This window comes from Pinus tabuliformis, chromosome 6 (genome assembly GCF_031772625.1).
Source record: "Pinus tabuliformis cultivar Carrire ecotype Pingquan chromosome 6, CPIR1, whole genome shotgun sequence".
Classification (NCBI taxonomy): domain Eukaryota; kingdom Viridiplantae; phylum Streptophyta; class Pinopsida; order Pinales; family Pinaceae; genus Pinus; species Pinus tabuliformis.
In genome coordinates this window covers 748,109,541-748,128,891 of record NC_142292.1, presented here as the reverse complement: position 1 = coordinate 748,128,891, position 19,351 = coordinate 748,109,541, and the positions used below count along the sequence as shown (strand labels likewise).

The window sequence follows — 19,351 nt, the reverse complement described above, 5'->3', positions numbered from 1 at the left end:
TACATTGTAAGGCTCTACCCGATGTGAGGAAGATGGTGGCAGGTATGCTCAAATTTAAAGTAGAACATGAAGGTGTTTGTCAGGGGTGTGCTGAAGGAAAGCATACAAAGGGACCATTCCCCTCAAGTGATAGAAAAACAACTGACATAGTGCAATTGGTTCATTCTGATCTATTTGGTATGATGCCCATGAAATCTTTGGGAGGATGTTTATATTATGTTATCTTTATGGATGATTTGTCTCGCAAGACTTGGATATATTTCTTGAAGAAGGACAAAGTATTCTCATGGTTCTGTTCTTTCAAAGCATTGGTCGAAAATCAAACAGGGAAGAAGATCAAAATATTGAGGACCGATAATGGAACCAAATATGAATCAAATGAGTTCAATAGCTATTGTAGAAAAGTTGGCATTAAGAAGGAGACTACTACTGCATATACTCTCGAGCAAAATGGTGTTGCTTAAAGGAAGAATTGTTCTATCGTAGAAGCCACTCGTGCCATGCTTTATGATCAAAGCCTTCCGAAGTTCTTCTGGGCTGACGCTGCAAACACTCTTGTGTGTGTTCAAAATAGATGCCCTCATCAAGCTTTGGACACCAAAACTCCCGAAGAAGTTTTTCAGCGGTAAGAAACCTGATGTTTCTCACTTTATAATTTTTGGTAGCCCCGTATATTTTCATGTGCCGAAAGAAAAAGAAGCAAATTGGATGCTTATGGGAAGAAAGGAACATTTGTGGGCTACAATGAGACTTCTAAGGCATATGGAATCTATGTCACTGGTCAAAGAGAAGTGGATATAAGTCATGATGTCACCTTCGATGAGGATGGTGCCCTTGGGAAGATTAGTAACCTTCCTATTCCAAGGAAGGACAAAGAAGTAGATTCGGGAAAGCAGGGAGAACCGCAAGATGAGTCGGTGCTCGATGTTGAAGGACCAATGGATCCTATTGATCCACCCCCTCATGAGCCCTCCTCCTAAAAAAGGAGACCCTCATGGCTTAGGGAAATTCTTGAAGATGTCGAGAGACATGTTGCACCTAGGGGGACATTTCGTGAAAGTAAGAAGCCGAATGGGTACCAAGGGTACTTAATTGCAATGAGCACCATTGTTCAATCTGAGCCTTGCACATTCGACGAAGTTGTAAAGCGCCAAGTTTGGAAGGATGCTATGAACAAAGAGTATTTGTCAATTATGAAGATTGATGTTTGGGTTGTGGTCCCTAGACCCAAGGACAAATCTGTTGTCACCTCAAAATGGCTTTACAAGGTCAAGCATGGAGCTGATGGAAGTGTTGAAAAATTCAAGGCTAGATTTGTTGCTCGAGGCTTCTCTCAAAAGGAAGGTGTGGACTACAATTATGTATTGCACTTGTTACTCGATGTACCAACATCCGATCAATTATAGCCCTTGCTGCCTCGCAAGGATGGAATCTACATCAGATGGATGTCAAGACTGCTTACATGGTTCAATTAAGGAAGAAGTCTATGTAGAACAACCCGAGGGGTTCGAAGTTCAAGATCGTTAGACACATGTATGCAGGTTGAAGAAAGCCCTCAATGGGTTGAAGCAAGCTCCCTGAGCTCGGTATGAGAGGATCGACAACTATCTAATGAAGCTGGGATTTACAAGAAGTGGCGCTGACCCGAACCTTTATTTTAAGGTTTCTCACTTTAGAATTTTTGGCAGCCCCGTATATTTTCATGTGCTGAAAGAAAAAGAATCAAATTGGATGCTTCTGGGAAGAAAGGAACATTTGTGGGCTACAATCAGACTTCTAAGGCATATAGAATCTTTGTGCTTGGTCAAAGAGAAGTTGAGATAAGTCATGATGTCACCTTCGATGAGGATGTTGCCCTTGGGAAGATTAGTAACCTTCCTATTCCAAGGAAGGACAAAGAAGTAGATTCAGGAAAGCAGGGAGAACCGCAAGATGAGTCGGTGCTCGATGTTGAAGGACCAACGTATCTCATTGATCCATCCCCTCATGAGCCCTCCTCCTAAAAAAGGAGACCCGCATGGCTTAGGGAAATTCTCGAAGATGCCGAGAGACATGTTGCACCTAGGGGGACATTTTGTGAAAGTAAGAAGTCGAATAGGTACCAAGGGTACTTAACTGCAATGAGCACAGTTGTTCAATCTGAGCCTTGCACATTCGACGAAGTTGTAAAGCACCAAGTTTGGAAGGACGCTATGAACAAAGAGTATGAGTCAATTATGAAGAATGATGTCTGGGATGTGGTCCCTAGACCCAAGGACAAATCCATTGTCACCTCGAAATGGCTTTACAAGATCAAGCATGGAGCTGATGGAAGTGCTGAAAAATTCAAGGCTAGATTTGTTGCTCGAGGCTTCTCTCGAAAAGAAGGTGTGGACTACGATGAGATATTTGCACCTATTACCCGATGTACCAACATCCGTTCAATTATAGCCCTTGTTGCCTCGCAAGGATGGAATCTACATCAGATGGATGTCAAGACTACTTACATGGTTCGATTAAGGAAGAAGTCTATGTAGAACAACCTGAGGGGTTCGAAGTTCAAGATCGTTAGACACATGTATGTAGGTTGAAGAAAGCCCTCTATGGGTTGAAGCAAGCTCCCTGAGCTTGGTATGAGAGGATCAACAACTATCTAATGAAGCTGGGATTTACAAGAAGTGAAGCTGATTTGAACCTTTATTTTAAGGTTGAGAATGATAGACCTCTCATCTTGGTACTTTATGTGGACGATCTCTTTCCGATAGGTGCAAACCCTCTTAATCATCAATGTAAGAGGGAGTTGGCTTCGGAATTCGAGATGAAGGACCTAGGACTGATGCATTACTTGCTAGGGTTGGAGGTCTGGCGAAAGCTAGGTGAGATTTTCCTTTCTCAAGTAAAATACATTGCGAAGTTAGTTGAAAGATTTGGGATGGTGGACTGCAAGTCCGTGACTACTCCGATGGAACTTAACTTCAAGAAATTATGCGGAAGTGTTGTTGGGCTTGATTTGGGAAATCCTTCTGAGTATCGGCAACTCATGGGGGCCCTGATGTTCTTAATGAACTCCTGTTCGGACATATGTTTTGCAGTGAACACATCGAGTCAGTTTATGGTCGAGCCTCATCACATACACTGGATTGCTGCCAAGAATCTATTGAGATATCTCCAGGGCACAATCACCTATGGACTGAGATACACTGTCGGGAATGTGAGGCTCCATGGTTATTCTGATGCTGATCGGGCTGGCAGTGTGGTAGATCGCAAAAGCACATCTGGATGTTGCTTCTCTCTAGGTTCTACTTCGATATCCTGGATGAGCAGGAAGCAAAAGTCGGTTGCTTTGTGCATCGCTGAGGCTGAATACATTGCTGCTAGTATGGCCTCCTGTGAAGTTGTTTGTTTGAGGAAGCTGTTTAGTGCGCTGTTTGGGCATGTGTTAGATACCACCGTGATCTATTACGACAACTAAAGTGGGATTTGTCTTTTTGAGAATCCTGTGTTTCTTGACTGCTCCAAGCATATTGATATCATGTACCACTTTATTTGGGATATGGTACAAAAGGGAGCAATAAGGCTCCGTCATATTGGTACTGATGATCAGCTTGCAGATATTCTTACAAAGCCCCTAAGGAAGGTCAAATTCTTAACCTTCCGTGAACGACTTGGAGTCGTGGAGAGACCCTCTTATGAGGGTCCCGTATGAGACGGATGTTGAGCTCTGGGAGCTCCGGGGGGCTTGGGGTACTTGGAGCGATGAGTGACCGTAGGGTGTGTGGTTCACCTTCCCCTAGTGGTGCGCTGTGTATAGGGTGAGTGGCTCATCTTCCCCTGTGATACCCCATGTTGATATATGCATAGGATGAGTGGTTCACCTTCTCCTATGGCATATGAGCAGGATGAGTGGTTCACCTTCTCCTGCCGGCACAACCTACCCATGGGAAGTACCTTTCATCTAGCCAGTGAGTAGGGAAAAGAGGATAGGGACCATAGTACTACTAGTGACGTATCGTGTACTACCGTACTTCCTATGCTAGGATGTTTGATATTGATCTGGGATCATTGGAGACTGACTTCGGGTCAATGAAGAGTGGTATGATACACTCTCGATTATTGGAGATTGACTTCGTGTCAGTGGAGAATGGTATGATACATTCTCGATCATTTCTTCTTCATTATTTCTTCATGGTTCAGCAGAGTAGAGCAGAGATGACAACGATGGTACAGATTGTCAGACGGTTTGGCAAGGGAAGTTCTCCCTAGTTGAGAGGGAGTGTTAAATTTGGCAACTAGGGCCAAACTTCACCTTGGATAACTCATATGAGGCAACTTATATTTTTATTGGATTCCTCTTTCCGAGAGGTGTAGGATTGATCTAAAAATCACTTCATTTTGACATGTACAAATGGAATTATGAATCTATTTCTATTATGGACAAATTGTTAAGGTCGGCCAGCCATCTAATTTAGATCCTCAGGCCCACAACGTTGCATATAAATAGGAGCCTCCTCCTCATTTAGAGTGTGGAAAAAGTCTGCAAAAAATCGGAATTAAATCCTAAAATTGCGATTTTTTAAACAAAAGAATTTAATCCTCCGACTTTTTGCAGACTTTTTCAGAAACGAAAAAATTGCGATTTTTTCGTTATATGCCCGATTTTATCGGCAGTCGACTGAAAAAGTCGGCCATCTCTGTTGAATGTGGGATATGACAGTTGTGTTTAAGGGTTATCATATAGTGATTTTATAATCTAAATTACTATGAGTAGTCACTGTTGCTAGAGCTGTTATACAATGAATTTGACGAGGCAAATTTGCTGTGAGGAGGCTGAACAATAAGGGTTTTGGACAACTAGTATTCAGTGTCTTGGCAGGGCCAAATCATTGTGAGTTGATGATATTCTTTGATGCTGATTGTACAGTGATTTGGTGGTCAAATCCACTTGAGAAGTAGATCTGGTTAGGGACGAGTATATTGTGTATTTTGGAGCAGAAAATACTCAATGAGCAATTGATGGGAAATGAGGCAAAGGACCTGCCAGGTGTCAAGGACAAAAAATGCAGAACTGGTTGATCTAGATGGGCTACTTCAACAAGTAAGCTATATGTTTGTTCTTGTCTATTTCTCATTGGTTACATTGCAGATTTGATGTTGCAGACTACAAGCCCTAATGGACTGTGGATACTCTAGATGTTAAAAAAAATAAAAATAAATGTATTTTTTGTGGTTTTTCTAATTTTGCTGACTTTTTTCAAAAAACTCCGGACTTTAACGAGTTTTTCAACTTTTGGACCCTTGCCGATTTAATCCCGACTCCGACTTTTTCCACATTGATTTAGACACTTCAATTGACTCACATATCTCTCTCTCCTTTCATGACTGGGTACAGATTTCTGAGGCAGTTCTCCACACATGCGAAGGACAATGCTTTTCTGTTCCTGTGTTGACTGAAGTTGCAAGAAGGGTTTATACTAGCGTTGAACAGTAGCGTTGACTTGTTTGACTGTGTTTTTGTGAGGGATATCTCTGTTTGGGCAGGCTGCATTTATGGGCACAGAAATCGAGGCTGATCGTACTGTTTGACCAATGTTGACTACAAAAGGGTTTGACTGCAGTATTGACTTTTGTTGACCAGGTTTGACTGAGTATTTTCGGACTAAATTTGGGCTGATTTGATTTGCTGTTGGAGGCCGAGTTGACTGAGTTTGACTGAGCTGTTTTGGAGGTCAAACTCTGCCATGTTGACCAGTGTTGACTTTCTGGTTCGGGCTTTCTGTGGCTGCTGTTTCGTTGGACAAAATTCACTTTGATTGGGCAAGTGAATATTGCATATTGTACTCTCTCTCTGCTGAACTTTTGAATAATAATAAGAAGAATTGATTAAAGGGTTTCCCCACATTGGGGTTTGTCCCTGGCAAGCGGCATATGTCGTGTCCTCTTGTCTTGGCTTGTCTTCTACTGTTTTATTTATGTTCTATCTACATTTACTGTCTTGTTAATGTGATTGCTTATTTGGAAATTGATATTGGGCTAATAAGTCAATTGAAGTAAATTGCTCTTAAGCATAGAACATACCATTGTTATCTAACATTAACACGTTCATATCAAACCCCAAAGCAAGGTTTGTAGGAATTTACAGGGTAAGCTACCAGACAAAACACCAAAGGACACCGCTCACAAACAGATCACAGATCAATACACCAGTACTTTGACGTGGTTAAAACCCTCAAAGAGGGAAACAGTCTACGGCCTGAGCCAACGCGGCCACTTCAGGCAATTTATTAATAAAAGAATGAAAATTTACATATGCTTCTCTCATTGACGGATTACCCTACAAATGACCCTCCATGCTCTTTAAATAGAGATCATGGACCAATCGGGTGTTAAGCCACGGATCAAGTGTCGGTAATACCGAGGAGAGAATGAACCGTCGGATCACTACATATCGTGACCGTCGGATTGTAAGTCTACATAGTAAAGAAACACACTTTACCTAACTCTATACTAGACCAACTTATACTTAACTATTTCCTATGTGTCGGAATATCCTAACATCCCCCCTTAAGAACAACTTGGGATACGATTGAAGGATTTACAAATATGACACAATAGGAGAAGGAAGGAGGCACTAGAGCCTATCCCCCCTTAGTGACAACTTCCTGAACTCCAACCATAAATCGAAGTTTAGTGAACTTCGCCTCTGTGAGAGCCTTTGTAAAGATGTCTGCAACTTGATCATTTGTTGAACAATATTGCACTTCAAGGACATGGTCGTGAATGAGCTTTCTGATGAAGTGCATGTGCAGTTCAATGTGTTTGTTGCGCTGATGTTGGACTGGATCTTTGCATACTTGAATGGCACTTTGATTATCACACCAAAGTGTAGTCGGATGTTGCTGCTGAAAGCCAAACTCTGACAAGATTTGACGAAGCCACAAGGCTTCCTTACTAGCTTCTATGACACCACGATACTCTGCTTCTACTGAAGAAAGAGAAATGGCACCTTGTTTCTTGCAAGCCCATGTAATAGGTCCTGAACCAAGAGTGAACACATAACCTGCAGTAGACTTCCGATCATCAGGGTCACCAGCCCAATCCGACGGTCACGATATGTAGTGATCCGACGGTTCATTCTCTCCTTGCTATTACCGACACTTGATCCGTGGCGTAACGCCCGATTGGTCCATGATCTCTATTTAAAGAGCATGGAGGGTCATTTGTAGGTTAACCGTCCATGAGAGAAGCTTATGTAAAACTTCATTCTTTTATTAATAAATTGCTTGAAGTGGCCGCGTTGGCTCAGGCCGTGGACTGTTTCCCTCTTCGAGGGTTTTAACCACGTCAAAATACTGGTGTATTGATTTGTGGGTTTTAACCACGTCAAAATACTGGTGTATTGATCTGTGATCTGTGTGTGAGCGGTGTTCTTTGGTGTTCTGTTTGAGGAACTTACCTTGTAAATTCCTACATTTAATGGTGGCAAGATCAGTCATAGGATTGTTTAGGATCCAGGTGTGGAGTGTTCCATTCATGATTGGGTGACATGAAGGCATGATGTGACAAAATGGTTCATATGGGATCTTGATATTGGTGTACAATGCCTTTACAGTTGGCAGATGTGGATTGCTTGAGGGCAAGCAATTTTAAGGCGGGAACGTTTTTGATGTCTCCATTTTTGGGTCCCCTTATGATGTGGTTAGTGTGGTTTTCTAGGGTTTGTGATAGCTAGGTTAGAAGAGCGCGATTGCATCATCAATTGGCGCAAAGGGTTTTGGAGGAGTTTTATGGGGTTCAACGGGGTTTGCTTGTAATATTTCATCATCAGGGTCAGTTCCACACAATTCATTCTTGGTTCCGTTGATCCCTGTAAAACAAGGTTATTATTAAGCATATTTTAATTAAATACATAAAGGTGTCATTTGTAGCAGATTATTTGGAGAAACACCTTAGTGTAGTAGCTCGTTGGAACCGCGATGAAGAGATCTATAGGATGGGATGATGAAAAATAGCTTTCAGCGGCTGGATAAATGATAGAGAAGGATTGATCATTTTCTGGGATTAAAAGTGACTTAGATAAAATAAAAGGGAGGAGCTTCTAGAACAAAAATAAAATTGCTTCTAGAAGGCTGGAGGGAGATCCAACATGTCTTAAAAGGGGAGAGAGCAAGCCATTGGGGGCATCTTGGATTGGAGTATTTTCTTGGAGAGTTTGAAAACTTGGTTTTTGGGTTTAGAGAGCCCTCGGACTAAAGTCCTTGGGTTTCTTGGTGTGTTGGACAAAATCCCAACTCACTACTGTGGAGATTTCATTCAGAAATCTCATAGAGTTTCATCGGCACCAGTTGGTGAGCAAATCTATGGATTGGATATGGATAACCCAAATCTCCAACTTGGGCTTCATTTCCAGTTTCAGTTTTGGGAGGCCAGGATCAGTGTTGCAGCAGTGATTTGGAGGCTGTATTGTTTATTTTGGAGTGGATTTTCAGCTATTGACAGCCATTCAGATATTTTCCGGTATTTGTAATAGGTTTTCAAAACCATATTTTAATATAAGAAGACTGAATCTTGCTGAGTTTTCTGATGTTGCAGCATTTCTGGGTTTATATTGCAAATCTAACTAAATTGTTGGCCATATATATCATGTGAATTGTGCAAATTTTATGGTGTATTTTGGAATGAAAATGCATGGTATAATTTTTCTGAAGCAAATGCCTGATTAATTATAATTAAATAAAAAGGGATACCACAATTTGACTTATGAATAGAAAATTTTATTCCAAGTTTGCAAATAGTAGACATTAAGACTAATTACTTACTTTCCAAGTTAATTTGTATGCCTAGATTAGTGTTATTAATTAGTTGTATGCCTATTTTTGGACTCTAGAGGCCATTTAGGGCCTCTTTGTTGATGCATTTTGATTTAGACCTGGTAAAAGCACTGTCTTGACCGAGGCTGAACTTCTGTTGAATGAACCTTTGAAAGTAAGAGTTATTTGTAATCGATAAGTGTCCAGTTGTGGATGGTAGAAATGGCATGAGGTGTGCATAAGACAGTTATGCTATATATGTTATAAGATAAGATGATTTTATTAATTTTATTGAGATGCATTTGTTATTATTTGCAGCTTCTTGAAAGTAAGATTGAAACTAGAGCTGCTGAAATTGGTCACGTTTTTGGATATATCAGGTGACTTTTCATGATTTTTTTCTCTTACCCTTGTTACTTTTCTTGCATATTTTTGAAGGATCCTAATTATTGTTAGCATTCCTATTCTTTCAGGGCAGATGCAAATGTGGCCCTTAAAGATAAGGTATTTGATTCAAAGGATGAGGTTATGACACAGGAATGTGAGAGTATCGTTGTCTGCACTGATTCAGAGGTAGCAAATACAGCTTGTTGCAATTAAGTAGATAAAAGTGTGGAAGGAGTGCAAATTTTATGAAAATCATATATTTCCATTAATTTCAATTTTTTTGGGAGACTGTGCTAACATAGACACTGGTGATGAAGCCTTCAACAAGGAATAGCGGTGAAAATAAATAGAAAGAAATTGAACAGGCATTATTGTAGGCAATGTTTGTACAAACCACATGCTGAGCAATGCTGAAGTTTTTAAACTATTGTTCTTCATGCTGATTCTTTTTCTTGCCTAACATTACTGCAGCAATGTTCAGATTGCATTCATTGGTGCCATCAGGCAGACTGTAATTAACCACTGTTTATTGCCATAATTCTCTCTCTATATTTATTGAAACGAACTGTTACTTTTCTTTTATTCTGGTTATCTCAATGCAGTAATTGGCACCATCATGAAAGCTTGGATGTTCTGTTTGCCAATTAATTTTATGTTTCATCGGGAACACTAAGGTCCTAATATATATATATAGTAACGGTAGCTGTCATGTGTTTATAATTTGTTTGCTCTATATATCTCCTGTTACTTTATTTATTTCTGGTAACAATTGGTTTCTTCAGAAGTCTGAGATGGAGATCATTGACATGACCAAAGTTATTGGAGTGTTGAAACAATTGACATGGGCTTCTGCACTGGGGCAGCTTTCACAGATGGATGCCAATCCCTTTGTTTATTTGCCTCTGGAAAGCACATCTCAGCAGGCTAGTAATGTAATATCACTTTCTCTATCTTGTCATTTTGGAGTCATCTAATTGTTTCCATTCAAAACTATCTCGTGCAACTGTACCATATATTTCCCTTCTCTGAACTTTTTTGAAACAGAAACTGCTCGGTACATGTAAAGAAGATGGATTAGAACTTGATGATCAATATTTATCTATTGAAGCCTTGGAGCTTTTGGTAAGTCGTTATTTTTCCTAAAATATTTTACTGAAAAAAGAGTACCAGTTAATTTTCAGCATGTGTTTTAATTAATGATGCCAGTCTTTTTGTCTGTTAATTATATAAAAGAAGTTATGATGGACGTCTTACAAGGGCATTTACCAGTATGCAAGCATGCTTGCATGCTAAACTTGATCCTAAAAATGGCAAGAAGAATAGGTAGATAGGAAGAACATTGTGGTTGTTGGTTTGCAGAATAATAGGATGTTAGGATGGTACTAATGCTGGTTTTTTGTTTGAAGCAGCATTCTTTTTGTAGTTATGTCTAGATTGGCTTTTGGCATGCTCATTTTTTTGTCAATTTATCTTGAGCAACTTTTTCTGTTACTCTTGGTTCACTAGATAGCTATGCAAGAAAACTAATATAGATACTTGATTGAATTGTGTAATTTTGTCTCCTCCTTGATTAGTTGGGAATTTCATAAATTAAGTTCTTAGTGCATAGTTGAATATAATTATATATGTTTTCTGATTCTTGTGTGTCATGCAGATAGCATTGCTGTTGAGATACAAGGATCTAATAAGTTCCTTTTTTACATCTCCAAGTACAAAAGCATTCATCGTGGTACTGGATATTGTTTCTTATTACAGCAACAAAACTATCTTTATTTTGAAAGTCTTACCTTTTATTCATATCTCATTTTGATTGGCAGGGCCTGTTGCTATATCCTTCTGATGAATTCCTTCGATATCGAGCAGCTATGCTTTTTTTAAAGCTGGGGTGCTGTTCTTTTCCCTTCTAATTGATAGTAGAAGTGAATTTTTCTCATGTTATATATTTTGGCTATAAAAGTAATGTACCCTCTTTACTGATCATCTGGATTTTGATGATATTCTTGTTGGCATTCCTAGTTATATTATATTTTGAGATATCATTAACAAAAATATGATTAACTATTGAAAAGTATGATAAACATATATTAATTAGATATAGAGATAGATTTTTACAGCGACATAACTGATACAAATGTGTCCGTAACTCCCATCACTTAGAATTACCATTAACATCTGCAGCAGTATTTTTGTATACATGGTTCTGCATGAGATATGAGAGACTCATATAAGGCTGTAACATATAGTGTGGTCTTATAATTCTATTGCTATAGGAAGGTGTCTTCTGACATGAAGGAACATTGAACATTATGGCTGTTAAGGGCATGCATGCAGTATTAGTCTGTATGTTGTCATTCTAGTCAAATCTATCTATCTTTTAAACACATCCGTTTCAATTCCCTTTTTCCTGACTTAGTTGTGCATATGGAAACAGAATCGATTTTTCATGTAATTGGCACTTCTGAATAGGAATGTTATTGGGAATGCGTAAACACCCACATACACATACATACATAATTGGCGGATCTGTCCAGAACCCTCTCCTAGTGTAAAATTGATTGTTCCACCAAGGTTCCGGGACGAGGGGGCGAGGGAGCGAGGGGGCGCTGGAGCGGCCTATGCAAAAGCTCCCTACCATTTTTTAGGAAACGTGGGGGAGCGTCAGGGTCTTAAAAATTTATAAATATAAAATATAATTTATTAATTGAGTCCATTATGACAATTTGGGTTGAATTGAAAAGCTGCAAAGCATGATCATTGATATGAATTCCTGGAGCAAGAAAGCAATGAATTTGAAAATTTACACAATCCTTCTTAAAAGAAAACTTAAACAAAGAGAGAACTGTCCTTCTTAGAAGAAAACTTAAACATAGAGAGAACTCAGAACTATAGTGGATTATGTATAATGATTTTGAGAAACTGGACTTCTAAGTTCTTGACATATTAGTTAGGCAGGCCGTAGATTTTCAACTGATAATATTAATATATGAATAGCCTATTTGGCAATGCTTCCATAGGACTAACCCATAGGTCTGATATACCTTCACAATTCTGTTTTAGATACTGCTAACCTAGAGAAAAAGTCTAAAAGAAATCATTTTTGGAACTTGGACTAAACGGAACTTGGATGCTTTTTCCACAGGTAAAGACCATAGGCCTAATATAGTAATAGGCTGACTGTCTATTGTTTATTCAGTTCCCAGGTAACCATTGCGACAGCCATAACCTTGTGCCATAGATTTTTCCATCGGCAATCTCATGCAAAAAATGATAGACACGTAAGTGGAAGTTACTTTCTTCTTTTCATGTTGTTAGACTGCTTAGTTAGTTTCCATTTTACAGATCCTGCTGGTTTCTTTCTTTGAGCGAATGTTTATTGAACCCTTTAAGTTCTCATGGGATCAAAATTAGATGTCAAGGCAGAATTTTGAGAAATCATATAGGAAAGTAGTTGGGTGGCTGGTGGAATATTAACATTCTGTATTTTAATCAGGTCTTATTATATCAACAATATTATATTTCAGTTAGGTCTCATCAACACAACGCATGGTAGTCGAGGAGGCAGTCTTTTAAGTTTTTACAAGTCGGATTTTTCACCCATACTTGTGGTTAATTGGTTCCTGGAAACAAAATAGTCAGATCCACTTTTCAGAACATGTGACAATAGGCTCTTTTCCTAAACCTACTATCACCATGAACGGGAAGAGCCCATATTGAACCGATTCAAGGTCTTGGTTTTCCTAGCTTGCACTTTCAACAAATTGTATTAATTCACTGACTTTTTTTAGGTAATTTACCTTTTGTATACAATTCCTAATACAATCAATAATGATACAGGCATTGTTTATTAAAATCCGAACAGTGAAATCCAACGCTGTGAGTGGAGCACTCAGCGAACTTGCAAAGGCTGTGAGTGTGTTGTTCATGGTTCAAGGTGTCGTTTTTATAACATGAAACAACGATTTTCCAAAACCCTGAACGTTAATTAACTCTTAATTAAAGATTAAGTTCAACATTTAGTTAATTAAAATGGTTTTTAATGCATTAAAGGTGTGCCACGTCCCCCCTCGTCCCCCCACGTCCCCTCTCGTCCCCCCACGCCCCCCCACGTCCCCTCTCGTCCCCCCACGCCCCCTCACGTCCCCCCACGTCCCCCTTTTTGGAAACGCCCCCTCAGGGAAGGGAAACTTTTCCCTGGCACGTCCCCCCGAGTTTCCTCCATTTTGGGAGCGTGGGGAAACGACCCCTACTCGTCCCCAAGTCCTCGGAGCGCGGGGGTGCGAGGAAACTAGACCCCTAGGGGGGGGGTGAGTCCCCGTGGAACACTGGTAAAATTGTAATCTATGGAACATAAATGGTAGAACAAATGATAGCATCAACTGTCAAATACATAATATTATAATAAATAGTGTCATAATCCTTTTCAAATTAAAGACCCTCATCATTGCTAATATAGGAAGGCCTAATGGAATATGATACACCTAAATTGACTGTAAGGGCCATGTCACGACTTTCAATATTTTATTTGGGTATCTTGCAAGGACCCTTCACATGTACTCGGGATTTTGATTGGAAAGAATGTTCACATGAAATGAATGAATGCCATATCCTCGATGCTTTTGGTGGGTAATTTTTTACGCTTACCAAATGTATATGAATTCGTAAATGCTCCTTTTCTGAGAGCAATTGACAAATTGGAGTGAAATGTGATTTCTAAAATACTTAGATCCTTTGCTTTATTACATAAAATTTCCTTCAACTAATTGGAAGGATACAAACCTCCTGAAACTACAATTGAACTTCTGATGCCTGCTTGGGACAAAGAAACATGTTTATAAATGCTTTCTTATGTCCATATGTAACTTCAACATACTTGTTTGGAGGCTGACTTTTTGGCAGTGTGATCTAGTCATTTAACTCATCCTTTGATGATTTTTATGCATGCTTTGATTATAAAAGTCTTATCTAGGCTCTTGCTTATGTGCACTGATGATTTTTCTAATCGTCTCTAGCATTTGTTGAATTCCACCACAAACCTCACCCATAGAAAGGTGTATTGATGGTGAAATACCTGATCATGTAGTTTCACAATAAGCCTTGTCCAAAAATAGGAAAGAAAGGTACCTTATCATGGGAAATAATATGTCTAGAAAAGTCTTGCTACTTTGTGGCCTCGTGGAAAGCTTAGTTTTGCAAGTGTTTTTCAAACCCTACCCACATGTTTTGACGTGCTGATATAATTTTCATGCATTCATTTGCAACATTTAAAGAGTGCTTCTACTAATAATTTTTGAACATCTGAAACTAAAGAAAAATTGCAAGCTCACACAATTTAGACACGAGTTTTTGGTCAACTTGACCCTGGAAAACCCCACTGTCTCTTGGGAAAAACCAGTGCTGGAGGAGTTTTATTTGGCTTCTTAAAAGAATTTTGTACAACAAAATACAAAAAGTGTTGGACTTATTGGTGGGCTCTAGTATTGCAGCAATGATGCTACAACTCCTGGGACTCCCTTCTTTAATTTTATCAACCCGGTAGTTCGTAACAAACTTGGAAGCGACGGTGCTATATGCCAAGTACTAGCTCTTACTGCAGGCTGTCACTTGATCAGCTGGCACAAGGTTGCTAGCAGCTCAAGCCAACTTCTATGAGTTCTCAGAAGAAGCTTTTAATCATGATGGAAGAAAGCTAATCTCAAAAGGGCTATTCTACTTGCAGAAAGAGGATGAAAGCTGAAAGGACATGAAAACCCTAGCAAACCCTAGAGTTTTACCCATTAACCCTAATTTTGCAAGAAAAAGAGAGGAAACTATTGAAATGGATGCCATGGACTACTAGAAAGGTAAAATACATGTGACTAAACTACTTCTGAAGTAAAATCTGGAAAAAAAACATCTTTTTGCATTTTGAGTAATTTTGCAGAATTATTATGCATGTGCTTTAACGATTTTTGACTGTGCAGAGGTTGATTGGCGAAAGGGAATGGAGTAGGTGCTTGCAGGAGGTTGGGAAGGTGAGAAGAGGGCCGAAGGGGTCCCTAACACCCTTCCAGAGAGTTTCACAGCGATCAGATCTCGAGAAACTGCTCACGCGATCTTCCACAGGAAGTCTGTAGGGGTTCTATAGGAAGATCTGGAAGAGGATTTTGGAGGGTTGATGGAGGAAAAATGGTGGGAATGTGGAAATGTAGGTTGGATGAGGATGTTAGAGGGTCTAGGACTCTGTCAATGAAGATCAAACATGAAGGTGATGGTTGGATTGGTTCAAAGGATAAGAAAGCAATTTTGCACAAAGATGTAGAAATTAGGGTTAGTTGGGAAAGTGTGGCAAATGGAGGGAAGAAATCTTGAGTGGGGTTGGAATAGGTTGTATGATGGAGGAAGGGTAGGTAGGGATGTGTTACAGGTGTTCTGCACATTACTTTCCAAAATTGACCAAACAAAGACTATGCAAACCAAAGATCTAGCTATTTTGACCTAATTTGACCTAGAAACCAACAACCATGATGAACAGAAATTTATTGGTAGAAAATCATGTAAGATAACTATGAAAACTAAGCAAGAACGGATCTAAGCATGTAATCACAACTAGTACCAACTTTTGCAACTAAGAATCTAACACTAGCAATTGCATGAAGAAGCAAGAACAATGTTTTTGTGGCAACAAGGACACCTTGGTCTCAGCTCATGGTCCCAAGGAGGGAGAGGTGAGATCAAGGGTTGTTTGATGGCCTTTTTCGAAGATCTTTTCTGTTACCAACCTATCAAATCAACCTGAGACATGAAAAGCTATTTCAATCATCAAAAATGACCTAAGTAACAAAGTAAGATTTTAATCTAAATAGAAGAAATTATTCTATGAATGCAGCAAAGAAACATCAAAGTACACAAAGGAGGTACTGGCACTTGGGTTGGCCCCAACCCCAAGAACTACAGCCTCCTAAGAAAGATTAGAGCTGGTGCAAAGGATTCATCTTTATTGATCAAAAAATAATAGTTACATCCTAAAACTATCTACAAGAAAAAGCTCGAAAATGTGTTGAAATGCAGAGCTAACCTACTGACTAAAATCTAACTAACATCTGACTAAAAATTGACTAATTGAAATGAGGCCCTAAGCCTTCTTATTTATACAAATTGAGGACCCTAACAACCCTCCTAAACTTTAGGGACTCGGCTGCCAAAACTTGCAGTTAACAGCAGTCCTACTTGACTTGCTTGGCTGCCCCTTGTGCTCCGAGTTTTTGATGGAGAATTCGAGGTAAGGGTTCATAAATGAAGGGGACACCTTCCTACAAATTCTCTCCCTTGTTCTTCCACGAATTTGGCTGCCAAGTGCTCATTAAACCTTTGATTTTTCTCAAAATTGACCAAAAAACTGCATAAAGCACACATTAGACTTGTTGGTATAATGACTAACCCAATTCACTCTATTAGCATAAATATAATAAAAAACATACAATAAACTAATGAGAATGGTGGATTAAGTCGAATTAGGAGGTTGAATGAGCCCATGTAATTACCCATTTCTGGGGCTCATCACTTATCTCTTCCCTTTAGCTGCTTCTCAGATTGTCCTTCTACACTGAAATTTGTGACTGATAATTTATTCTCATTGTCTTCTCCTTCCGGCAAAGAACTCGACCTCCTATCAGCTCTCTCTGCACAAGGAATATATCTCATAACTGTCTCCCTTTACTTTGAAACTTTGTCTAACACACAACTTTCACGCAACCCTTTTTATTGACAGTTCTCACCTAGAATCTGAGCCAAAATGCACTCAGAAAGATCATGGTCAATTCTGCTAAAAATCTTGATGTAATAAGCTTTAACTGGCCCGAAATTTCCACACTCAAGGCCTAAGATTCTCGACCTTGTTGTGGCTAACTGTAGGGTATTAAATGAAGTGCCTGTGCGCAGCTTCAAGCTCAGAAAATGATTTGATCTGGGTGCTAGAGATTTAATAAGCCTGTTCCTTGGATATTCGAACCTCTCCAAAAGTTATAACTTGGCCCCTAGAGATCGAATCACTGCAATATCGTTTTCTTCTTGAAGTCTGCTCCTCCTTTCTTAAGCTGCTCATCTCTCCTTTTCTCAATATACTCACGAGAATAATGAATGAGCTCTACCTCCTTTTCTCCCTTTTTGTTTTTGTAATAAGATAGGAACCCTATCCCTAATATCTAATGGTTGAGATTTAATCTCAAACCACTTGATCAAGGGTGGAGAATAGGCCCCTACCTGACCCCTCTTCATGTGGTTCCCCTTTCTATTAATTAGACTAGTACTTCTATTGTTTTAGTACTATGGTCACCTTTTCCTCAAATTCAATTTAAGAATATAATAGTCACTTTAATAAAATGAAGTGTACTAACTATTTTTCACATAAAGTGACTTTTAAATTACATGTGACTTTAATAATAAAGTACCTAGTACATCTCCACATAAAAGTACATTAGCCTTTGATATTAAGAAACTCATAATATCACTTAGACAAAAGGTAATTTATGTGTCTCCCTTGGCCAAAAGGAGAAATGCCTAAAAAACACCTCCTTGATACCATTTTCAACACTCCCTCTCACCAAGAAAAGTGTTTCTCACCACTTTGATCTTGTCTCTGAAGAATACATGCTTCCTCCTTGGCAGTGACTTGGTGAGAATGTATGCTACTTGTTCATGAGTGGAAATATACGCAAGCTTCACAACACCACTCTAAACCCAGTATTTGATGAAGTGGTATCTGATGTCTATAGGCTTTGACCGGTCATGAAAGACTGGATTCTTAGAGAGTTTAATACAACTCTGATTATCACAATATATTGTAGTTGGTCTCAGCGTTTGACTAAATAAACCAAATAACATATTGCGAAGCCACAATGCCTTGAAACCTTCTTGACTATCTGCCATATACTTTGCCTCTATGCTGCACAATGCCATTGACATCTGTTTCTTGCTAAACCATGACACAACTGTTGAGGCCAACGAGAAAAAACACCTGAAAGTACTCTTTGTTAGGCCAGGACATAACTCCTCAAATCGAATTGTGTTTCTTCATTAAGGCTGCTCACGGTTATATACAAGAAGGGAGAGACTCTTGGGCTTCACCACCCAGTCTCTTCATTTTCTTATTCTCCATTATTTACTATTTACAATATTTACAAATGTTCACCCAATCCCAATGATTAGGTGTCAACATTCCCCCCTTAATCTGAAGGGATGTTGATGAGTCGTAGCATCGTTCTGAATCTTTCGAACTTTTCTATTCCAAGCACTTTGGTGAAGATGTTTGCAATTTGCTCATTAGTGGAACAATGGCATAGATGGATTGTCTTGGCCTCAACATGATGTTGAATTAGATGGTATTTTGTATTGATGTGCTTCGTTCGATTATGGAACATTGGGTTCTTGGCCAACTTTATTGCAGAGGTGTAGTCAATCATGAGTGGAGTTGAATGTACTTATTTTACCTACAAATCTTCCAAATTTTTCCTAAGCCACACAATTTCTTTTGTTGCCTCAACAACTTCCACATATCCTACCTCTGTTGTGGAATCTGCTGGAACTGATTGTTTGCGTGATCTCCAGGAGACGACTCTTGATCCAAGACTCATAGCATAACTTAAAGTAGATACCCCAGTTTCTTTGTCTGCATCGAAGTTTGAATCAAAGTATCCAATCAAGTTGAAGTCGCCCACCTGTGTATACTTGAGTCCAAAGTCTTGGGTTCCCTTCAAGTACTTTAGAACTCTTTTTGTAATAGACCAATGTTCCTCACAAGGCTTTTGCATAAACTTGGAGAGGATTCCAACAATAAATGAAATATTCGGTCTGGTAGTAGTCAGGTAGTTGAGACATCCTACAAGCTGTCTATACCTTGTTGCATCCTCAAATTATTTTCCTTAAACGGATGTGAGCTTCAAGTTCTGTTCCATTGGAGTATTCAAAGGATTGCTCTCAGCCATGGCAAACCTGTTTAACAGATCTCCAATGTACTTCTTTTGAGAGAGGAATATATACTTCGGATGTTAAGTTACTTCAGTACCAAGATAGTAGTGAACATATCCCAAGTCAGTCATTTCAAAACCTTTCCTCAATTCCTTCTTTATGGATGCAATGTAGCTCTCATTGTTCCCTGTCATCAAAAGATCATCTACATATACCTCAAGATATACAATTGTTTT

The 19,351-nt window shown here is 39.2% G+C and overlaps 1 protein-coding gene across 13 annotated transcripts in view; it reads left to right on the top strand.

Annotated features, from left to right (window-relative positions):
• LOC149260897 (uncharacterized) overlaps positions 1–19,351 on the top strand; it is a 291,502-nt gene that overhangs the window by 118,723 nt on the left and 153,428 nt on the right. For all 13 annotated transcript variants that reach the window (XR_016258345.1, XR_016258344.1, XM_089421314.1 and 10 more), the window contains 6 exons: positions 9,105–9,166; positions 9,260–9,359; positions 9,956–10,105; positions 10,218–10,295; positions 10,828–10,902; positions 10,991–11,058. Coding sequence is in view for 11 of the 13 variants with exons in the window: in XM_089421314.1 (XP_089277440.1) it covers positions 9,105–9,166; positions 9,260–9,359; positions 9,956–10,105; positions 10,218–10,295; positions 10,828–10,902; positions 10,991–11,058 (533 nt within the window). In the remaining 2 variants the exon portion in view is untranslated. The remainder of the gene's footprint in view (positions 1–9,104; positions 9,167–9,259; positions 9,360–9,955; positions 10,106–10,217; positions 10,296–10,827; positions 10,903–10,990; positions 11,059–19,351) is intronic.